The following is a 19,806-nucleotide window of genomic DNA, read 5'->3' on the forward strand; positions in this document are numbered from 1 at the left end:
AGGGCTAAATGCTCAGCAAGCATGAACTAGATGCTTATCAGTGAGTTCAGCAAGCTTACTCTGATCTATACTAGCAAAATGATTGCCCACGGTAGTCTGTACATCAAAAGAGCAGAGATCCCTCTGACTTCTGACCTTTCAGTGTTATCACTTTTAAATCAAAACTGGAATTCAATGAACTTGGTGTTATTAAAACGTCTATCTCATACTATGCAAAGCTCTCACAAATAGCAATGTTCGCATACTTATCCCTATAAAAATATATACACACACATACTGAAGCATTTCATTTGAATCACAATTGCTACACTCACCACAGTTAACATAAAATGACAAAAACAATGATGTTACATTTAGCACCCTCACAGAGAGGTATACCCTCACTTCCTACCACAAAGGGCACACTGGAATGAACCTTAAAGGGTATACTTGCCAGTTCACTTTTTAATAAGGTTGTTATTTACCCCCAAACATATTAGCTGCAGAAAACTGATCAGTTGTGAGATTGGCCATTTTACAAAGGAGGCATTTTCAAAGGGGCAGGGAATGGGATGGGAGTCTGGGACATCCAAAGGCAAAAGCTGTTTGCAAAGCAAGGCTGTGGGAGGTGACTGCAGCTCTGTCCGTTGCTATGTCCACCACTAATGAGGAAGAATCCTCCCAAGACAAGAAAGCTTGAGAGAAGGGTCCCAGCATTTCAAAGTGATGACAAGCTTCCTTACCAGTATCTGCGAGAGGACAAACAGATACACGCTGTCTCCAGTCATGAATCCATTCCACCAGGCAGCCCAACCAAGCAGTGCTGTTTTCTGGGAGGCTTTCAGGGACTGCTCTTTCCTGTTCAGCTGTCCTGGTTGTCCTTCAGCTTCATCCATGGACTCCATCGCAGCTGGATTGGAAAGACCTTCACATGAAAATGACATGTGCAGGGAACGAATAGCACGTAACCCTGCAGCCACTGCGGAGGCTGCAAGAACTATTGTTTTCCTAAAGACGATGGTTACCTCTCAGTTCTGCATCAGTAAGTGCGGCTCAGGATTGCGAGCGTCACACTCTATTAGTGCAGCTGTATTCACCTGCCTTCGTCAGAAAAAAGTGAGTGTGGGCAGATAAATTATTTTCCCTTTCTTTCCGGAGGTGCAGATTCTGGGCTTTGTTGTTAATGCATTCTCATTTACATCGCTGTACCTTTTTGTTTTTACTTTTTTTTTTTTTAAAAAAAAGGAACCATCTGTGCTACTTCCTAGCTCCAGCTGCATGATGGCAGAGAATCCATTTTGTCCCTCCCTGCCTCAGTTTCTTCCTTTCCACTTATTTGTCTGTTTTGTCTAATTTGATTACAGATTTCTGGATTTTTGGCTGAGTGTTCTATGGCACAGACTAAGTCTAAACACTTACTTCGTGGATGAATTTGTACTTAAGAGCTATTTTAATAACGTTATAACGCTATTCCGTTCAATAGCAATATGCACTGGAGTGGTAAGTCCCACAGTAACAGCTTTTTGAACACAGTATGCATAGACATTAATTAATTTACAAGTTAAAAGGAGTAAAAGATCAGACCTATCTGCTGTAAATACTCCTGATTTACCCCTTTCCACATGAGGAAAATTCGTCAGGTTTCTACAGAACACTCTCTTCATCAGATATTTCTCTAAAAGTCTTGGAATCGTAAGCCTGTGTTGGATAAGCATCCAGAAACTAGCCACAGCTCTAATTAGGCAAAAGAAACATTGGATTCATGCATCATCTGAGGGGCTGGTCATCTGTAGGATAAGGATTCATGGAAATCTGACATTCTGATTTCTAAAACACAAAATCGTGAGAGTGGGAAGGAACACGAGCTGTTAATTTCCACGAGCTGTTAATTTCCCACTACTCAATAGTCTTCCCTCCCTTTACTGAAACAGACCTTAGGACATGCCTCCATAAGAAAACAAGGCATTTAGGAAGTGTTAATGGCTTCCTGCAATGCTCTCCATTCCCACAGCTGCTCAACAGCAAGAGGATCATCAATGTGCAATGACTGTGGAGACCCAGAGATGAATCAAAAAGGAGCACCTGCAAAGTACTGCCTGGTACTTTCACTAAAGCTCAGGTTACTTGTTTCTTATGTTCAAGATATCTCCACTCAGTTTGTGAGGGGGAATGGCCCCAGCAGGGTACGTTGGCTGTAAGTGGATCTAGGTAGCTATTTTCATTGTCTTTGTACAGGTGTTTCTCAGGAAACACTGAGAATACACACCTAGAGAGACATACACCCAGGTATGTATGCCATTTTCATATTAATCATACAGCAATAAAATGTGCAAAAAATATGGAATTAAAAAGGTAGTATCAGAAATGTCAACCAGCCTGTATTTCTCAATAGTAAATTTCCTTTCACTTCCATCTATGCATCCTTAATGCTGGAAGAAAACAGTTTGAAAAATAGCACTTGTTAATAAAAAGCAGACAATTTCTGAAATACAGCTGAAGAGGTCACGGGAACTCTACCTCTCTGCCCTTCAGGCTCCAGCCAGTAATGCATAGCCCATGAAAACCCCACCCTCCAAGAAACACACACAACCCAAACGCCATCCAGAGACACTGGCCACACGCTTAACATCTGACCCCTGGTACTGTGCTACACAGAGCTGGACGCAAAGATCTCCAGGAGGATGACACAGCAGTCATGTCTATAGTTAAGGCTGCACTATAGTTAATACTTTCAATGTTGGCCTTCATTTTCATATTCCACAATGAGTTAACTTTGAAAGTTTCCAACTCTTCAGACTGCTTCATGTCTCATTGGATTTAGACTAGAACAAAGGGAAACCCCTTGTTACTATTTGCCTATTTTCTTTTCTGCTCTTTTTGTGGAATGCTTATACTTTGTGTTTTGGAACAGGAAGTTGAAATTTAGCCAGGACATAATCTTGATGTCAGAAATTATTTTTGCCATCCATGCAAAAGGCATTCACATGTGGCTGAGACAAACCTACAACAATGTCTATTTACATAGTTTATTATGACTTGCTTGAGTCTCTAATCCGTTTTCACCAAGCATGGTTTAAGTCCAACTTTTCCTCCATCTGCATTAAATAACGTACTTCAGCCCCTGAGAATGGCTGATGAGTCTTTTACTGTCATTCCAAATCCTAGTGATGGCCTTTGTTGGATGCACCTTCCTGAAGCTCCAGATAAAATATGTGCAAAGCACAACTAAAATATCTTTGGGAAGACAACCAGAGCAAGGAACCAGAGAATACAGATGTCAAGTTCAGCTTTCAACTAGTACTCATAAACTCATAATATTTCATATTTCAAACGACTTCTTTTTTAACTGATGAAAAGCTTGTTTACCTTGTTATACAGCAGGTAAATAGAATGTCTTCATTTCATATCTGTAACAGCCTGAGATTTTACAAGGCCAATCGTGTCTAAGCTGGAAACAGAACCCTGACTCCAGATGACGATGGTAAGGCCGCTTAACCATATGCCTTCTGGAACAAAGACGTCAACGTTAGGGGAGCGCTAGGTCCGTAACCATGGGGATCTATGCCTCTCCAGAGCCAAGAAGCCCAATTCCCGGTATTCCAGTGTTGTCTAGCAACAGATGTACAGTTGTAGGAGTCAAGTTCTTCTTCTGCCCTATGTGAAGGACAATAGACTACTTCTACTATCAATTATTTTTTACTGCATGAGGTAGAGATCTGCTCTATGGACCTAAGAGCCACAGATTCCTGCTATGCTGAATTGCTTCTGTTCAGCTGCTACCAACAGGTGTTTTTACTAGTACAGTAAAAATCAACAGCGGCACTAGGTCAAGAACTCAAATACTGGAAAACTGTCAGAATTCATATGTGTAAATGTATATATTAAGAATCATGTCTTGGACATACAAAGAATTTAAGGTAGATTAATACAAGTCCACTAAAATTTAGTATTCCAAATCCCAAAATATTACATTTTAACAAATGTAGTGATGCCCACCTAGGATTTTGTATTGATTTAACTATGTCTGTGTTAAGCAATACTTCAGTCATCATTCAAACTTCATATTACAATCCTACATTCATGTATTGCTTGTGATAATGGGTTGGGGTTTCTTTCAGTGCACAAATTAGATGTCTCACAAGTGAGACATCAGTAAAAGTTTTCATGTCAAGGTCAGTGGGAAGGTCTTGAGACAGCTGACAAGAATGACTACATCCAGAAGGAGTCAGTTATGCCTCACCTCTGAGTGATTTGACTGACAGTGAAATGTAACATCCACGTGATAGCCTCCTGAATCCCTGTCCCATGATGCAGAAATTCACGTTCCACCAGTACTTCTCCTTCGACACAGGGCTAAGTTTGCTAGAAAAACCCTTTGGAGGAAGAATTAAAAGGTTTCTGACATCTATATCAGGCGTACTCCTTGTTAAAGAAAATCGGAATTTCAAAACAGCACTGTGAACTTGACCATCATCCTTGCTGTTCAGGGAAAAATAACTTTCTGAAGCAAACTAGCAATGCACCCATCCCATATACTTTCCCTAAACACGGCCACCAGAGCAAGTTGCTAAGAATAAATGGCACAACAATTTGCTAAGGAATGATCTATACAGGGGAACTTCTTCATCCCCTCACAAGGTAACAGTACGCTTCCATAACTCAGAATATATCTATTTCTAAAACCCCTCTACCTCTCTTTTGTTGTTGTTGTTTGCTTCTTTTTTGACTCTGCATATGGGTACAGATAGGGCAGAAGAATGAAACAAGAATATATACACACTCTTGGAAGAAAACCACACACTTGGAGTACCAGACTTAACTGGAACACTAAATGGCACTGTAGTAATGGAAGTACGATGACAATGCCTTGCAGTAACAAATACACCATAAATCAATTGAATGCCACCGTGGGCAAGGCAGCAGCAGCTCTGTAACTGAATTGATTCATATTTAGAGCCATCACAGGAAAAAAAAAAAAAACAACAACCTCCGCAACCATGTATCCTGGCTGTATTTCCTAACAAATAGAAAACACAGGACAGACACCAGCAAGAAAAAACAGGAAGAATAACCACTCCATGCTTCTTACTGTGGGTGCTGTCCTCATGGCAGTAACGAGCAGAAGTAGCTTGGGGGCAGGGCAGTACAGGCAGGCAACCCACAAGCTCTATGGAACTACCTGCTAGATGCACACGGTAGGAAGGAGAAATGGGCCTCACCTATACCGCCAGCTCTCAAGCTGCAGCAGTCAGCAGGCCGCAGCAGCTCAGCTGCACTGTCCCATGTTTGTGCTAGGTGTGAGGAAGATACGTACCCTTGTCAACCTGTTTACATCTCCATGATGACTGTACTTGACAAGAATTTACACTGAAGAATGGGACCAGAGTTAGAAAGCATTGTGAACTATGAACATGATAGCAATACTTAACACCCAGCAAAATTACAAACACTTTACATCACAGACCTAAATCCATATATAGCCTCTACATCTTCAGGTTTCAAAATGCAACTAACTCTCTATTGAAATCACTGTCTCAGATTTCCATCTAACTGCTAGGAAGGTCTGCCATTGATTAGAGAACATTAACTGAACTTATGCTACTGATAGGGGTCTGCAAAGCTTGTTTTCACATGCACTGAAATTGCATATGCAGGACATAACCCTGGTTTTGTACTTCACCTAGCCGGTAAGGAGCCCATTAAATCTGCAAGTCATTAGACATTGGTTTCAGGGAAGTCCAGATGCTGTCAAGACACACCCAACATGGATGAGCTGCCTCGGAGAATACACAAAGAGGCAGCTTGTGCTGCTGGAGTGTAAAAAGACAGCTCCTCTACTCAAGGAATGGAACTATAGTGCTAGTACAAAGAGATGGCCTTATGGGGCATTCTCTTTTGCTTGCAACACCTTGCAGTATGAAAATGAAGGAAACAGAATAACTAGCTTCTAGATCAAGATAATTTTTCTTTTGCACGGCAGTGGTATGGGAGGAAGTGGGTATAAGGAAGGGCACTTGCCATATTTGCATTGCAAACAACTTGTGGACTTGAATTCCTCTCCCCACAGGAAACCATCTGGTGAGCCACTAACCTACAACTCAAACTTTTACTGATCTTCACAACCAGCCAATCTCAGATATTCATGAACTAAATACAATGGCAGAAGCTATGTCGTAACTTCTTACTGATGGGTACAATTCCCCATGAGGGAAAGGCTGTTTTTTCTTCATGTTCTCTACACTCCTAACTCATCCGACATGTTAAAAATTACACTCAAGATCTAATGAGCTGTGTTGAAAGCAGTGGGAATGCTAGTTCCACACACGTAGTTATACTAAGAAGGCATATCTATCTCTGGCTCCTCCATTATTAATTTTTTTTGTACCTTCCCAATTATGATACAGTACTGACTACTGTTCTACTTGATTACTGTTTCCAACGGTCCCATACTTTACCTTTTCCAAATGTCTGAATAAAACACTGATTGGGAGAGTATGTAGTCCCTGAAAGTATCCAGATGAAGAGCTGAAAAGAAAAACAATCCCAAATGCACCTTACAGGTACCTGTGTGCGCACACGTGTGTGCATGTATCATCTGCATCAGCTGAAAGGAAAGAGTTCATTTGTTCTTTGAAAGATCAAACTCTGGAACAGAAGTTGATGGAAACTTCAGCGACAACAACGCAAACTACAGATCTGAAACTGAGCTTTTAGTAAGCATGTTCACAGATACAAAGCGCCTACCTCCTGTTGCTTAGTTTACAGAGAAAAATCTTCTTCAGTCCTTCCTTAAGAATAAAACTGATAACAAAATGTCTCAACTTTCATTTGTATCATTACAAAAATGCTTAGTTAGACACTGCAATGCCCCTCCCTATTATTAGTTGAGAAAAAGATTAATTTACCCCTATGAAGTAGAGGACAACCCACACAGAGCATCAATTTTCCTTTGTGCCTGCTTGCCCATGAGTGGCAGTTAGTGCACCTAAAAAGCCAGCCTTAATTCTGAGGAAGGCAAATGTTCTTTGAAGTTTGTTTAAACAGAAGCACAGAGAGGAACATGTGTGCCTTCTACTAGCCAGAAAGAGCACTGAGATTTACACTTTTCAAGGTCAGCTGGTGGAGTCCAGACACTGCTTAAGCCAAACCAATTACCAGAATGGAAAGATACATCAAGAGAAAAGAAAGGAAGGTGGAAAGTCACGCAGAAAAGTCATGATCAAACCAGGCAGCAAACTAAGGTCTATGTATTTCTAGTCCAATACCTCTCCTCTTTTACTGGTAACGTTACTTAACCAATTTAGAGAGAAAACTTTCCTCTCTACTTAAGATAAGTTCTGCTAAAAAGAATATGCAGCCCTCTTCCCTGCTGGTGGGCTGCAAAACTCCATCCATAAATGGCCTATTCTCATCTCTGGAGGAACAGGAACCCAATACCAGAGCGTGTGAGGAGAATAGCTGCCTTTCCACTCAGCAGCTCCCTGCTGAACTGCTGAGTCACACATTTTCTCTGCATTCATTTTCACACTGCTCCCACTCAGTCCACCTGCCACTTCATCTGGGATGGGTGGGAGGAGAGAAAAAGAGGTGAAGTCAAAAAAAATGTTCATGTTCACCCAGGACCATTATTATGATACAGCAGGGTCACATACAAGAGCAAGCCAGCAAGCTGCTAGAGAAGGATGGAGAAGCAAAATATCAGATTGCAAGACAAATTGCCTCCCCCTCTTCTTCTTCTACAAGAAGGGACCAGCCAACAAACAGATTGCAGACCTCAACTGATTCCCAACTGGTCACTGCTGTTCTGTTCCGCAAGTTTCAGGCTTCAGACCAGCCCTTGAGATTTTTCCCCTTTTCTCCAACTTCAAAGTTTTCAAGATGCTGTGACTTTTTCAACAGTCCAGCAGGCACTGCGTAGTAATTGCCTGGCTGCCACAGGGAAGCGTCACAATGACAAGTGACAGTACCTTCTGGATAGACCCCAGTTCCTAAGGCCATCTTTAGCTGAGTTGCAGCAGTGGAAATGTCCATCAACTGCAATCCTTTTTCAAACAGAATAATATGAAGAGAAAACCTTAACCCTTTTCCTTTGCTTGATTTTAATGGAAGCTACAACAGGAGTCAACATCTCCTGCCACCTGTTAAACTTTAATGTAAAGAAGGGACCCTGCTATCTGTGGTGGGATACTTGTTTTATCAAGGTTATAGCAGACACAAGTCTCTATTACATTGGGCTGTACAGTTGAATAGAAATATACATTTAATTAAATTATGAAGGTAGTATTTTTTCTCTAATTAGATTTTTGGACACTTCAGTTCTTAAGTCATTAAAAAAAAGGAAATGCCCAGAAGCTTCCCAGTTTATTAAACTGTTCCAAAAATACACCTCTGAAACTGACTTGCAGACTAAACCAGGATTAATTTTCAGACTAATTCTTAAACTAATGCTACGGCTTGTATTCAGTAGAAAAACTATAGGCTTGTTAAGAACAAGATAGGAATTTTTTTATAAGGCAGAATTAGCACTTCAGAAAGCAAGCCTGATTTTTCCCTGTGAGAAAGAATCTGTTCTTAGCTAATGTTTGGCCCTGTTTCTCAGAAATTCTTCCAGTGCAAGTTTACTTGCTTGAAAGTGTGCTTGCTCTCTACAGGTCTGAAGTGCAAAAACAAAATCCATTCAGAGAAGATTTTAGTGAAATTATTTTAATATGTCTTCCTATATCAGCTCTCTTCTCCCCCCCCCGTGGCTCATCTTCTTGTTGCTTAAGAACTAGTTCATGAAAAAAATGTGATAACTGGGGGGAAAAGAAATACAGAAAAGAGAATAAGCCATTCTCCAAGTTCCTTACCTCTGTAAGCTTGTTGTTCCAAATAATCAAAAGAGTTTGGAAAGCACTATTTTACATGACAGGACTCTGGTCTATGAAAACATCGTTGAAGGATGCAGCTTGCCACCAAAGGGTGACACTCAGAAACCTCATTTGTGCTGCTGCCAAACTCTTCCTTCCTCGGAGAAACCAGCTGCTCAAGACAGAGTCCTGCCCAGTGCTACTGACTGCTTAATATCTCTAGCCCAACGAGTATGAGCAAGTAACTTACTTGATCATCACATCCAACCTCTAGTATGTAATAATTCACATGAAAGAGCTGCAAGAACATCGCAGCTCACAACACCCTTGACTGAGAAGGCTAGCTCAGGTGCAAGCCCTGCTTACATGGGAGTGAGAGGAAAGCAAAATCATCAGGCTCTTCGCTCAAGAAAGACAGGCCTCCAAGTTTAGCATGGACAAAACAGGAGAAGCCATCAGAAGCAATAAGAGTGTCAGATAAAGGAACCAAATGCAAAGTGTATGATAGCTACTGTACTATCTACACGGGTCTCTTTCTCCTCCAATATTAGTTTTAAACTGCAATGCTTCCATTAATAATGTGGGAGTTGCTCTGAGTTTCCAGTGGAAGGTTAGTTATGCACCTGTCCCCATATAAATCATAGTTCCACTATTAAATCAAATACACAAGAGGTTTATGCTTAACAGATCTACTAATGCTTACAGGTCTTAACAAAGGATGTGTTGTTAAGCACTGTCCTTTTTCCTTTTCTCCTGGGAAACCTGTCAAGTTAAAGAATATGCTATTTCTCATGGCAGCTAGGGCCCCTAGAGCAGTGTTTGGTTCAAAACAATTAAAATATTAAATACAGTGTCAAATTACAGCTCTTGAAAAGTGAATGCAGACCCTCAGCGGGCAGAGGCAGTGAATATTAACTTCCATCACACCCACACATAATTAGCATTTGCCATCTTTCAATCAGGGCTCTATTCAAAGCTTCTTTTGTTTTTGTACAAGGCTTTTTTTCCTCCTTTCCTATTAAACCCCTTACAGAAGGTCCTTCTGATTACTGCTTAACTGTTAACTGCATTCCCCTTTTAATATAAAGAATACATTTCTTTGTTATACTATTTTCTTCAGGGAAAGTTTTTCAAGTGCCTGGCAGTAATTCTGGGGGTGCCTTGAGCTTTTATAAACAGACCACAAGTTGACTTTCAGCTGAGTTGGTTGCCCCAAATCATTCCGAGCCTGCAAACTCCATTTAACAGGGAAAACTGACACCCACAAAGCAGCTTGGCAATTCTGTAGTTCAAGAGTTGCTGCTTTGACTGCTTATGGATCTGCCTTGCACAGAAACATAGCTAGGGAGAATTGTCAACAGGGCAGCAAAGAGGCAGATTTAGATGTCCAGAGTTTAATCCTCTTTCTGAGACAGAATAACTGACTCTCCCTGCTCAAACCCAAATGATCACTTTTGTACCTTTAGCCTTTAACAACAGGATACGAGTAAAAGTGCCTGACTGCATAATCAAAAAACAGCTACTTTAAAACCAGTCAAACAGCCTCTGTGATAGCAGAGTCAATTAGAAAATTAAACAGAAAGTGCATTCTAGTTTCATGCACTTTTGAAAGTATTTAATATTAATACTATCATTTATATTGGCATTAGCACACTTGTATTACTCAAATAAAGCATATTTCTTTTTGCAAGTAAAGAACTTCTGCAGCTGCAATGCAAATACCCTTGCATGTTTCTAATTTCTCTCGAGCAACTTCCTAGCCTGCTGACCTGTATGTTTTACATCTGTTTCCTCCTCTGGGGAATCAGAGAGCTTGCACCTTGAAGCAGGTGGGTGATACACTGGCCTCCTGCCAAGTTCAAATGTGAAGATTTTGATGCCATCCATTTGGATACAGCCTGCTTTTCTAAGTGACTAAAATCTTATGCCCTGGAGCCTTCAGCAAAAACATCTAGGATAGCCACCATCACATCCAACATTTATTCCAATGACATTCTCTTCCCTGAGCAGAGTAAATTATATCAAGACTAGTCTCAACAATCATCTTCAGCCACAAACCTTATATATGCCTCAAGGGTACCATCCCAACTATAAGCATTTCACTTTCTTTTATGGATTTAAAAAGGCTATGCTTGCACTGCTTGGCTTCCTCAAAAAACAGTATCTTTCAGATGCTATCATTTAGTCACCAGAATAAGCGCTTGGTTAGATAAGGGTGTTGGACACCTGGCAACAGGATGTCCACACTTCATTTTCTCTCCGTTTCCACTCAGAGCAGTTCCATTATGGGCACAAATGCAAAGGCTACACAATCAATGGTTGTTGCTCCGCATCAGTGCTCTGCTACCTCCGTAACTGCAGGCTCTTCATGTTAGGGCCATGCTGAGATGCATGCTAAGCATAATACTTCCATCAACCTCTCCTCCTCTCTAATTGACCACATAACAACACAAAAGCAAACAGCGCACCTAGAGGAAGGTAACAGCTCACTTTGTTTCTGTGTCCAGTTTTTAAGGGTTCCTGTACTGTGCTCATCAACACATACACAAAAGCTTAAGAAGCTAACTAAAAGAATCCAACAGTTTGCCTTCTCATCGTCTTCCCAGTGACAGAAACGTGCACAGGGCAATGTTTCGTCTAGCTACATAAGCAGACATGCACAAGTTGCTATGGATTTATGTCAGAGTAGGTGAGAAAAAAAGCACATGCTGATGATAAGCTTTGCAATTATTCTGGGAGCATTTTTGCACCACTTGCCTGCAGTCAAGAGCTTCAGTCTCTTATAAAACAATCCAAAGAAACACACCTCTCACAGAAGCCTGGATCCCAAGGTTTTCCTTGATCTGAGAAGGTGACTACCTTATACTCCACAGCCTCATGCCAAGTCATCTAGCAAGAGCTGACATGAACCAACAGGTCCACAAGCTGATAAGCTAAGCTGTCAAGACATCATTTTGGAACCAGATCCTGAAACAATGCAGCATTGCTGCTTTCAGCTCCAGGGCAAGGTTGCTATCGGCTAGCCTAAGAATTTTTTTGTTCTGTGCACCAACAATCAGAGTGGACGTGTTCTCAGATACCTTGGACCAAGATCACTCTGGAAAGGACTTGCATATGATTTGATGTTCCACAGAAGCAGGTGGCACATCTGCTGTATTTGCAGGAGGCAGAACTGTCAAGGTACACTGTTAAAACCTTTCACTGCTACAGGTATTAAAGGTCTCACACCATCTACTGTTCTGACGATGAAAGGACATGAACTCATTTTACCACCTCATCTGTGCAACACAAATTAGGGTTGTTAAAAAAATTGTTTTCTCAGGCCCCGATTAGAGCATTTCTCTTTTCAGGAGCTCCTGATTTCATAACATTTGTAATGCAAGTAATCACAAAGGCCACACGTCCTCATGGAGCCCAAGATGTCCCACTGCTTTGTTCCCATGTTGGAACACTACTGTGCCAGCTGTCTAAATCTGTATTTTCAGGAATTTTATAATGTATTTCGAAGTGTATGCAGTCAAATGTTATCCATACTGTGTTCCTTACATAGTGTGGGTGACCGTATGTGCCAATAGGAAGCAAGACTTTTTCCAGTGATACTTCTCATCCACACAGCTCTCTTCCCACTATGCTATCCAGAACACTTTGTCTGCATTCACCGGAGATGCCAAATGCCTTATACCAAGTCTCTTCCCACACTGAGATACACACTTGACTTCTACAAAGAGCAGTTAAACCTCTACTGAATGATCTTGGAAGTCTCATTCTTAGCTCCTAAGGACCAGTGCAGAACATTCCTACCTACCCTACTTGTCTTCTTCCACAGGGGCCAGATTCCACTCAGTTTTTTTCTTTGCACCTCTCGACTCCCAGTTTCAACTATGTGCAACACACTCTTTGTCCTTTATGCTGCAGATGACATTAATTATCCTGGTAAAATCATAAGCAGAATGGACAAGGAGAAACGTTTTACGCCCGGCTCAGGTAGAAGAGCTGTGATCTATTTCAGATATGCCAAATGGGGACTCAAAAGACAAGAGATGAATCAAGAAGATAACAAGTCCTACTTTTTTGGGGAGGGTAATTACAACATTAGTTTGCGTACTGACCTTTTATCTCTGCAGATGTTGAAGTGGTCTTAGCAACTGAAAAGACACAGAATCACTAAGGTCATACATGTCTCAACTAGGAATTGCATTTTAGCAGCACACAGAAAAGCCTCAAGAACAAAGGAAGCTTCACCCAAGAGCTGCTGCACAAGCACTTTCACCTATGGAAAATGGCAGAGGCTCCCGTGGCCTGGCCAAGGAGATTCAGAACCTGCCAGAGTCAGCAAGCACACAGCAGCAGCAGGCAGTGCGCAGAGTGCTAAAGGAACCATTTTGAGAGCCCCTGCCCAAAAACGACAATGAAAAATGACCTGCTCTGAAAAAGCTTTCATGTTTTTATCTCCCACAGCAGACCTACAAAATGGAAGGCACTTAGTGTCTTTCAGGAGTGTCATCCTTCTTCCTGAAAGCCTGCAAAATTGGTTAGATTATTTTTATTTATTTATTTCTAACCTATTTCAGTAAGAATGCTGCCTTGGCAAGGAATTCAGAACCAAGCCTTGCAGCCTTACCACCTCAGCCCCCATTTTTGGGCTCAGAGGTAAGAGACACTTCTTCAGGAACGTACAGAAAAGACAAAGGCATTCAGACTGCTGAAGACTTTGCCAAGGAGCAACTTTGGACTGTCATTTGAAGTCAGTCTTAAACATACAGTATTTATCTGCCTATTGTGAAACAACTGCTGGAGCAGCACAGTTTTAATAGAATATGTTAGTTAATTAAATCTGGAATGTTAATGGGTTTTTCATAACACCGTGGCACTGTATCTATGAAAAGCAATGAAAAAATTGTTCTATTTAAAAGTGGTAATAGTTGTAGTCTTTGAACATATGCTTAATGAATAAATCTGTTAGGAAAAAAGGCCTGTGTGTATTGGAGGGGGTTAGTATGTTTGTTCTCACTTAAAGTGTGCCATGATGGCAGTAATCAACAGCAAATGGCCTCTATTGTCAGGACTAAAAAACCCATTTGGCCATTTACTTTCAGGTGAAACTGCTTTTTATTCAAAATAACACATTCTTTTAGCCTAACAGCTGAGTTGAAAATAAAGCCATGCCAGATTCATGTTATTAAGGACACCTGATAAGCGCTCATGTTCTTTGGTGTGTGCAGAGTAAGAATCACAATGTAGCAATAACCAGGCAGCTTGCTACCACAGCATGGGGTGCAGCACACAAGGAGCCAAACAGACTCCAGTGAAGAGGCATTCAGATCCCATAGTGAGAACAGTCTAACAACCCAGTATGAGCACATATCGTAGTGGTGGGTGCAATTTCAGAGAAGAAATTATATAGAATACAGTACAACACAAAGCCTCAACAGAATAGTGCAATTAAAGCTCAGATGCCCACCAGAACACTAAGACAGCAAAGCACATGGGAAGAAACTCAGTCTACTGGGTTTCCATGTCCATGAACAGGTGTGAAATGAACACGCCAATGCCTTATTTGGGGAAATAAGTATGGGAGGTATGCACAGCTAAACCACAGCCAGCTGGGTACTTTTAAAAGAACTGACAGATGTTATTAAAATGCACCCCACAGAAGTCATGTGTGTCAGTATTTACTCAGCTCCTCTCCTGTCCTCCCAAAAGCTTTTCCTGTGCAGTGGCAGAATCTCTCTTTTCTCCGTTAAATCTGGATGCTCCTTAGGAAGGTTCACCAAGGCAGACTCCCCTTCCTGTCCCTTCCCTCAATAACATGCTTGAATAGAGTGCTTTTTACAACACCCAATCAAAGCCAAATCTTGATTGGAAGGCACATTTTGTGGTTAAAGGGACATGGCTAACTCCCTGGTCACATTCAACCAGATTTCCAAACAGGGCACACTGCAGGTGCAAATCCTACTAACCAGGTGAAACCAGGCCATGATCAGCCCTGCTTTGACAACTCTTCTCAGGCAGCAGGGATGGGAGAGTGCTCCTCACTGCTTTTGGACAGTTGAGGCATAACTCAATGCCTGTTCTCCCTCAGCTTTGATAACTTCTCAGTCCTTGCAGTCTCTCTTCTTTCTTATAAGAAATTTTCCCTACGAACATAAAGAGCAGATCCAGATTAACAAACATCAGAGATCATGAGTGGGAGGAAAGAGAGAAAAAGAGGCAAAAAAAAATAAAGCAAGTCTCAGGTTCCCAAGGCTTCTTTTTTGAGAGAGAATTATGACACAATGAAGAATATATTCCATCATTAAAACCTCTGATTCTTAAGGATGGTATTCTCCTCCCACCCTCTTCTCAATATTATACTTACTGAAATACTTCTCTCATTGAGGTTTCTTGCATTTCCTTCTGCTAGATACAGAAATGGTACCAGCAGGTATAAGTAAGGCATGAAACTTCAGTCAGCAAACTATTAAGGCAGAGGTCTAGATAGCATGGTTCCGAAAGAATAGGGCTTGTCAATGTTACAGAGTTGCTAAAGGAATGGCAGGAAGTAAAAATCTGAATGGATGCTCTTACTTTGTTTTCAGGCTGGCTTCTGGCTGTTCAGCATGAATCAGCAGTGGGGGTTTAAGATACCATGACATGAGACATTAGACTTCCAAAGAGGTTTGCTTCAGCTCAAAAATCAGCTTGAGACCGTTACTAACAGCCACATGTCAGCAAGGTTCCGTTCTCAAAAACGACTAGCATGTTTACTGGGCTGACTTTCAGTTTATTTCAGCATGTAGCTATGTAAATAGTTTGCCCATTAATCAATCAATCAGTCTACCAACTCAAACAGTGACCATAAGGCATGCAAAAAAAAAAAGTTGGTATGTAACAAGGTGCCTGAACCAAAAAACACTGAACTGTTTTGGATCTCAGATGCCTAAAATAGGCCCTTGGTTATTTTTGACCTCTAAAATGTCTGTTTTATGACATTAAACTAGGTCCTACAAAACCACTCTCCATCAGGTAATATAAAAGATGAAAGTCAAGACAGACAAGAGACTAGCAACAACAAACAGAGAAAGATAAAATAAAGGTGAAGACAGGGACAAAAGAAGGAATGAGCATGCTTAAGAATAATGGAATGAGAATATGTGATGAGAGAAGAGATGAAAGAAGGAAAATGAATACAAGGCCATAGAAGAAAAGCCCACAGGAGGGGGAGTATGAAAGCCTGGCAGAAGGAGTGAGGGGAGACTAAGAACAGCAGCTGGCAGCAGCTCAAATCAAACAAGGCAGCATATGCAAGGAGCGCAGTACACTGAAAACTTCCTTCTTCTTGAGGATTAAACCTTAGAGTTATGGTAGAGTCTTCCCTCCCTCTCCTCTGGAAGTCCCTGCTCTAAACTCCAAAGCAGGAGAAGATCTATTTAAACTTCTCTGCAATTGTCATTTCCCAATTGCTACTGAGAGCTCCTCAGGGAAAATTTTAAAGGCAGACCTGCAGAAATAAGACATGGATTTTGATTCATCTTCTCTAGTGGGAAAAATGATGCTGGGCACCACTCCCTAAACAGTTAAGGACATCAACGAGCCAGATTTTCAGAAGGTCTAGGGAAATTTTCAAAAATTCTCAGTCCAACCAGACAGGGTCACAGGGTCTTAGTCCTGCTGAAACAGGACTTTATACAGCTTTAATCCTTTTTCAAAAGATGGGCCTAAGTTCTATATTTTTTTAAATAGCTTAAAGACATGGGGTCTGTTTTGTACTGAAAGATAATGAGACAATACTGCACAGTTGCTCTTGAAACCAAGACTGGCAGGCTTTTCAAGCTGCTGCCAACCATATGCTTTTGCTTTCTTTAATTGTATGTCTGCAAATACAGCACACAAATGTGTGTCCGTGTGTCACTGACAGTTAAGGAACCAGGCACAGCTGTGAGAGCATCATCTACTATAAACTGGACAGTCTGAGAGCCCAGCCTTCCAGGCCTTAAGATACAGGGATGTTTATGATACTTGCATCTGCACAAAACCTGAGAATAAGTTCTAAGTTGGGAAGTATTACAGTACTAGCCCGGGCTAGTATGCATGACAAGCCAAGAAATTTCATTCCAAGGAATATCCCACTATGTCCCACCTGGTTTTTGTCCTGGTATGCACAGGCTGCTACATCTAACTGCACAGCAGGAACAAACTACAGCTATGACTCTTCTCCCAACATGACCATCCAGAGCAAGGTTGTTAGAAGAGACTGCTGTTGCACTTCTCAGGCCCACATACCCACATTTCCCTTATCAGAAACCAGGAAAAAAGAAAGATGATGCCATCCAGACCTCACTCTGACACCGATAAAGTACGTGGCCAGACTTATCTTCTGTGATTGCTAAATAACAAGCCTAAGAGACATACATCCTTGTGGAAGGGAAAGAGATGTACATACATCCTTGTGGAAACCCAGGAAAAACTCAGCTGCTGGAGAAGCAGCAACAGGAGCAGAGTGGTTAAGATATCTTGCTATAGAAACACAAATAGTGAACTGGAGCTTTGCACAAAAACACTGGGCGAGATCAACCTGGGTATATTCTGTTTTGTTACTTGGACTGTTACACTGAAGATGACAACACACACCATAATACACCAAACTGCTTTTCGCAGAAATCTGTCTGCTCTAAAACAGTTCACCCTCCTTTTGAAGTTCATGGTTAACCCTCATAGCAATTCAAAACTCAAAATACACACTCCACCAATACCAAGCTGTCAGCATTGCCAGAGACCAGTCAGCTTCACAGTTCTCTCCAGAGCTGTTGTCATTCAAGATGGCCTGCTGAAGTCGTTCACTTGTCAGTCATGCCCACCTATCCTATTTCTAGTTTCTTTCACATGGTTGTAGTGCTACAAGGAGAACTGAAGTCCCTCTACCGTGGCCTAGAAAGGCACTTAGTGACATACATCCATGGCCATACCAACAAGGTGACTCTATTGTGGTTTTGTGCAGGATGCCCGAAAGGTGGCCAAAGGATAACAACTTCCATTAGAACTTCAGCGGAAAACAAATAATCAATTTCCTTAAATGTCTCTGGAAATCCCAGACTGAATAACATAAAAGTATCTTTGATATTGAACACAAAGATATCCCTGATATTGTGAGAAGAATGAGACTACACCAGAGGACAGCCTTAGCAGGTATAAACATCTGTAAGCTACAAATTTCAGTTTATCAGTTGTACCTGCTACATAGTATAAGTCAAAAATGAGAAGGACAGAAGAAGAAGGAAGAGCACCATGGCAATTCACTTGCTACTTTTCCAGCTTGAGAAAGGGTCAAGTACAAGAAGAATTCAAAGTAAAAGCCTAAGAACCTGTCTAGCCCTTCATAAAGTTGTCACACAAAAAAAAATGTCTTTCAAACACCACCTTCCAAGTCACTGCTTATGCTTCAAGATCTTGACAAAGGTAAAATTTTGCTGTGTGAACTTCATGCATTTAATCCATTGGTAAATGCTGAACTTGCCATCCATGGCTAAGTTTCTTTTGATGTTGCTCCTGAATGTTACAACTGGCATTTTCACTATTTACCTGCTGTGCTGTGAATGCCACTTATTCACGATTTGTAATAAAACAGGAAGAAAAACTGGGAGAAAATCTTACATGAAAACCAATGGGATTTTTCATGCGAAAGTCAGAATGGCTTTTTCACAATTCTATTTCCATGTTGTTAGTCAAACTGTTCATGTTACTCTACAAACACTTTGTAGTGACAAATCTTTCTGAATCAAGCATTCATTAGAAATGCTGACTAGCATTTATAAATACTACAATAAAATAATGAAATGTCCACATAATGAAAGCTCAAGTTTAAGTCAACAATCTGTCTAAACATGTATTTGTTAAAACATTAAAGAAAACAACTATGTTCCCAGGGCAGCCTTCTTTCTACTGTCAGTGGAAAGTGTTAGAACCTTATTCACTTCATTCTTTTTGCAAGAAATCTCCCTGAAGTCTTCAAGATTATTTGTGCAACACCCCCAAATGAAAGAGACCACAATCTGGCCCACAAGAAATACTCTCTTATTTATACTCTCATATACTGTAGACAGCTGATGTCATCCCTCAAGTGAAGTTCCTTCAAGGCAAACTTCCTTACATAATTCTGAGAGAAACTTGTACTGAAGCAATAAGGACCATATAACTAAAACTAGCACATGGTAATTTACCAAATTGATACCTGTCAAGAAGACTAGATCGATTTTTGATTTACCTCTGTTGAAATCAGTGTCCCTGTAGATGCGAACCTTATGAGGCAGTGTACCTTGGCACTGCAAACTGCCTCATTTTCATCATCTCACTCTGAATCTTAGATGCTGAGTTAGAATGAGATTTATATCAGTTTTCTACCGTGTTGAGTTTTGTGTACATACTGCAGAAGAAACTTGCTTTAACAAAGATCTAACTTGAAAGACCTCAACTTCAAGCTGTCAACCCAAGTGCACGTTCCTTCAAAAATAGCATGTTTAATTTTGCTCTTTTTCACAGATTCATGTGACCTCTTTTATCTGCATCCTCTGTTCTACCCGCACTGCTGCAGCTCACGCATCTACAGCGAAACTTTTCAAGCCTCCAGGAACACCATCCAATTTTATTTTACTTGATGCACTATGTTGGGTGTAAGCACATGCAAAATCCAGCATGAGGCAGTTCTGTGAAATAAACAGCCTTCTGGGAGTTTGAAATGACAGTTTTTCCTAGATAATCCATCATTTCATGCTTTAGCCATCCTTTTCCACTGGCTAGCACAAACACATTCTAACAGTTTCCCAAAGCATTGTTCAGAATCTGAAAGTAAATATTTATTCGACATTTACCCTTCAACCTACCCTAACCAAGCAAAGCATTAGAAGTGTCTCATTAGTTCACACGCACAACAGTGAAAGTGACAGTGTTTTCTTTGCACATGTTCCATTGATTGCTCATCTTAGGCACTAAATACTGGGACCAT

General features: G+C 41.0%; 1 protein-coding gene across 39 annotated transcripts in view; it reads right to left on the reverse strand.

Annotated features, from left to right (window-relative positions):
* Window positions 1-19,806, reverse strand: part of PTPN5 (protein tyrosine phosphatase non-receptor type 5) — an 82,042-nt gene that overhangs the window by 33,820 nt on the left and 28,416 nt on the right. For 19 of the 39 annotated variants that reach the window (XM_080595152.1, XM_080595146.1, XM_080595178.1 and 16 more), the window contains 2 exons: window positions 6,435-6,504; window positions 723-889 (listed from right to left, as the gene is read on the reverse strand). In XM_080595152.1, coding sequence (XP_080451278.1) covers window positions 723-889; window positions 6,435-6,504 — 237 coding nt within the window. Of the gene's footprint in view, window positions 1-722; window positions 905-6,434; window positions 6,505-12,937; window positions 12,969-19,806 lie in introns of those variants that run through there. The other 20 variants (XM_080595160.1, XM_080595166.1, XM_080595172.1 and 17 more) reach the window with 3 other exon arrangements.

Source organism: Anser brachyrhynchus (assembly GCF_964034855.1).
Source record: "Anser brachyrhynchus genome assembly, chromosome: 5".
Taxonomy (NCBI): domain Eukaryota; kingdom Metazoa; phylum Chordata; class Aves; order Anseriformes; family Anatidae; genus Anser; species Anser brachyrhynchus.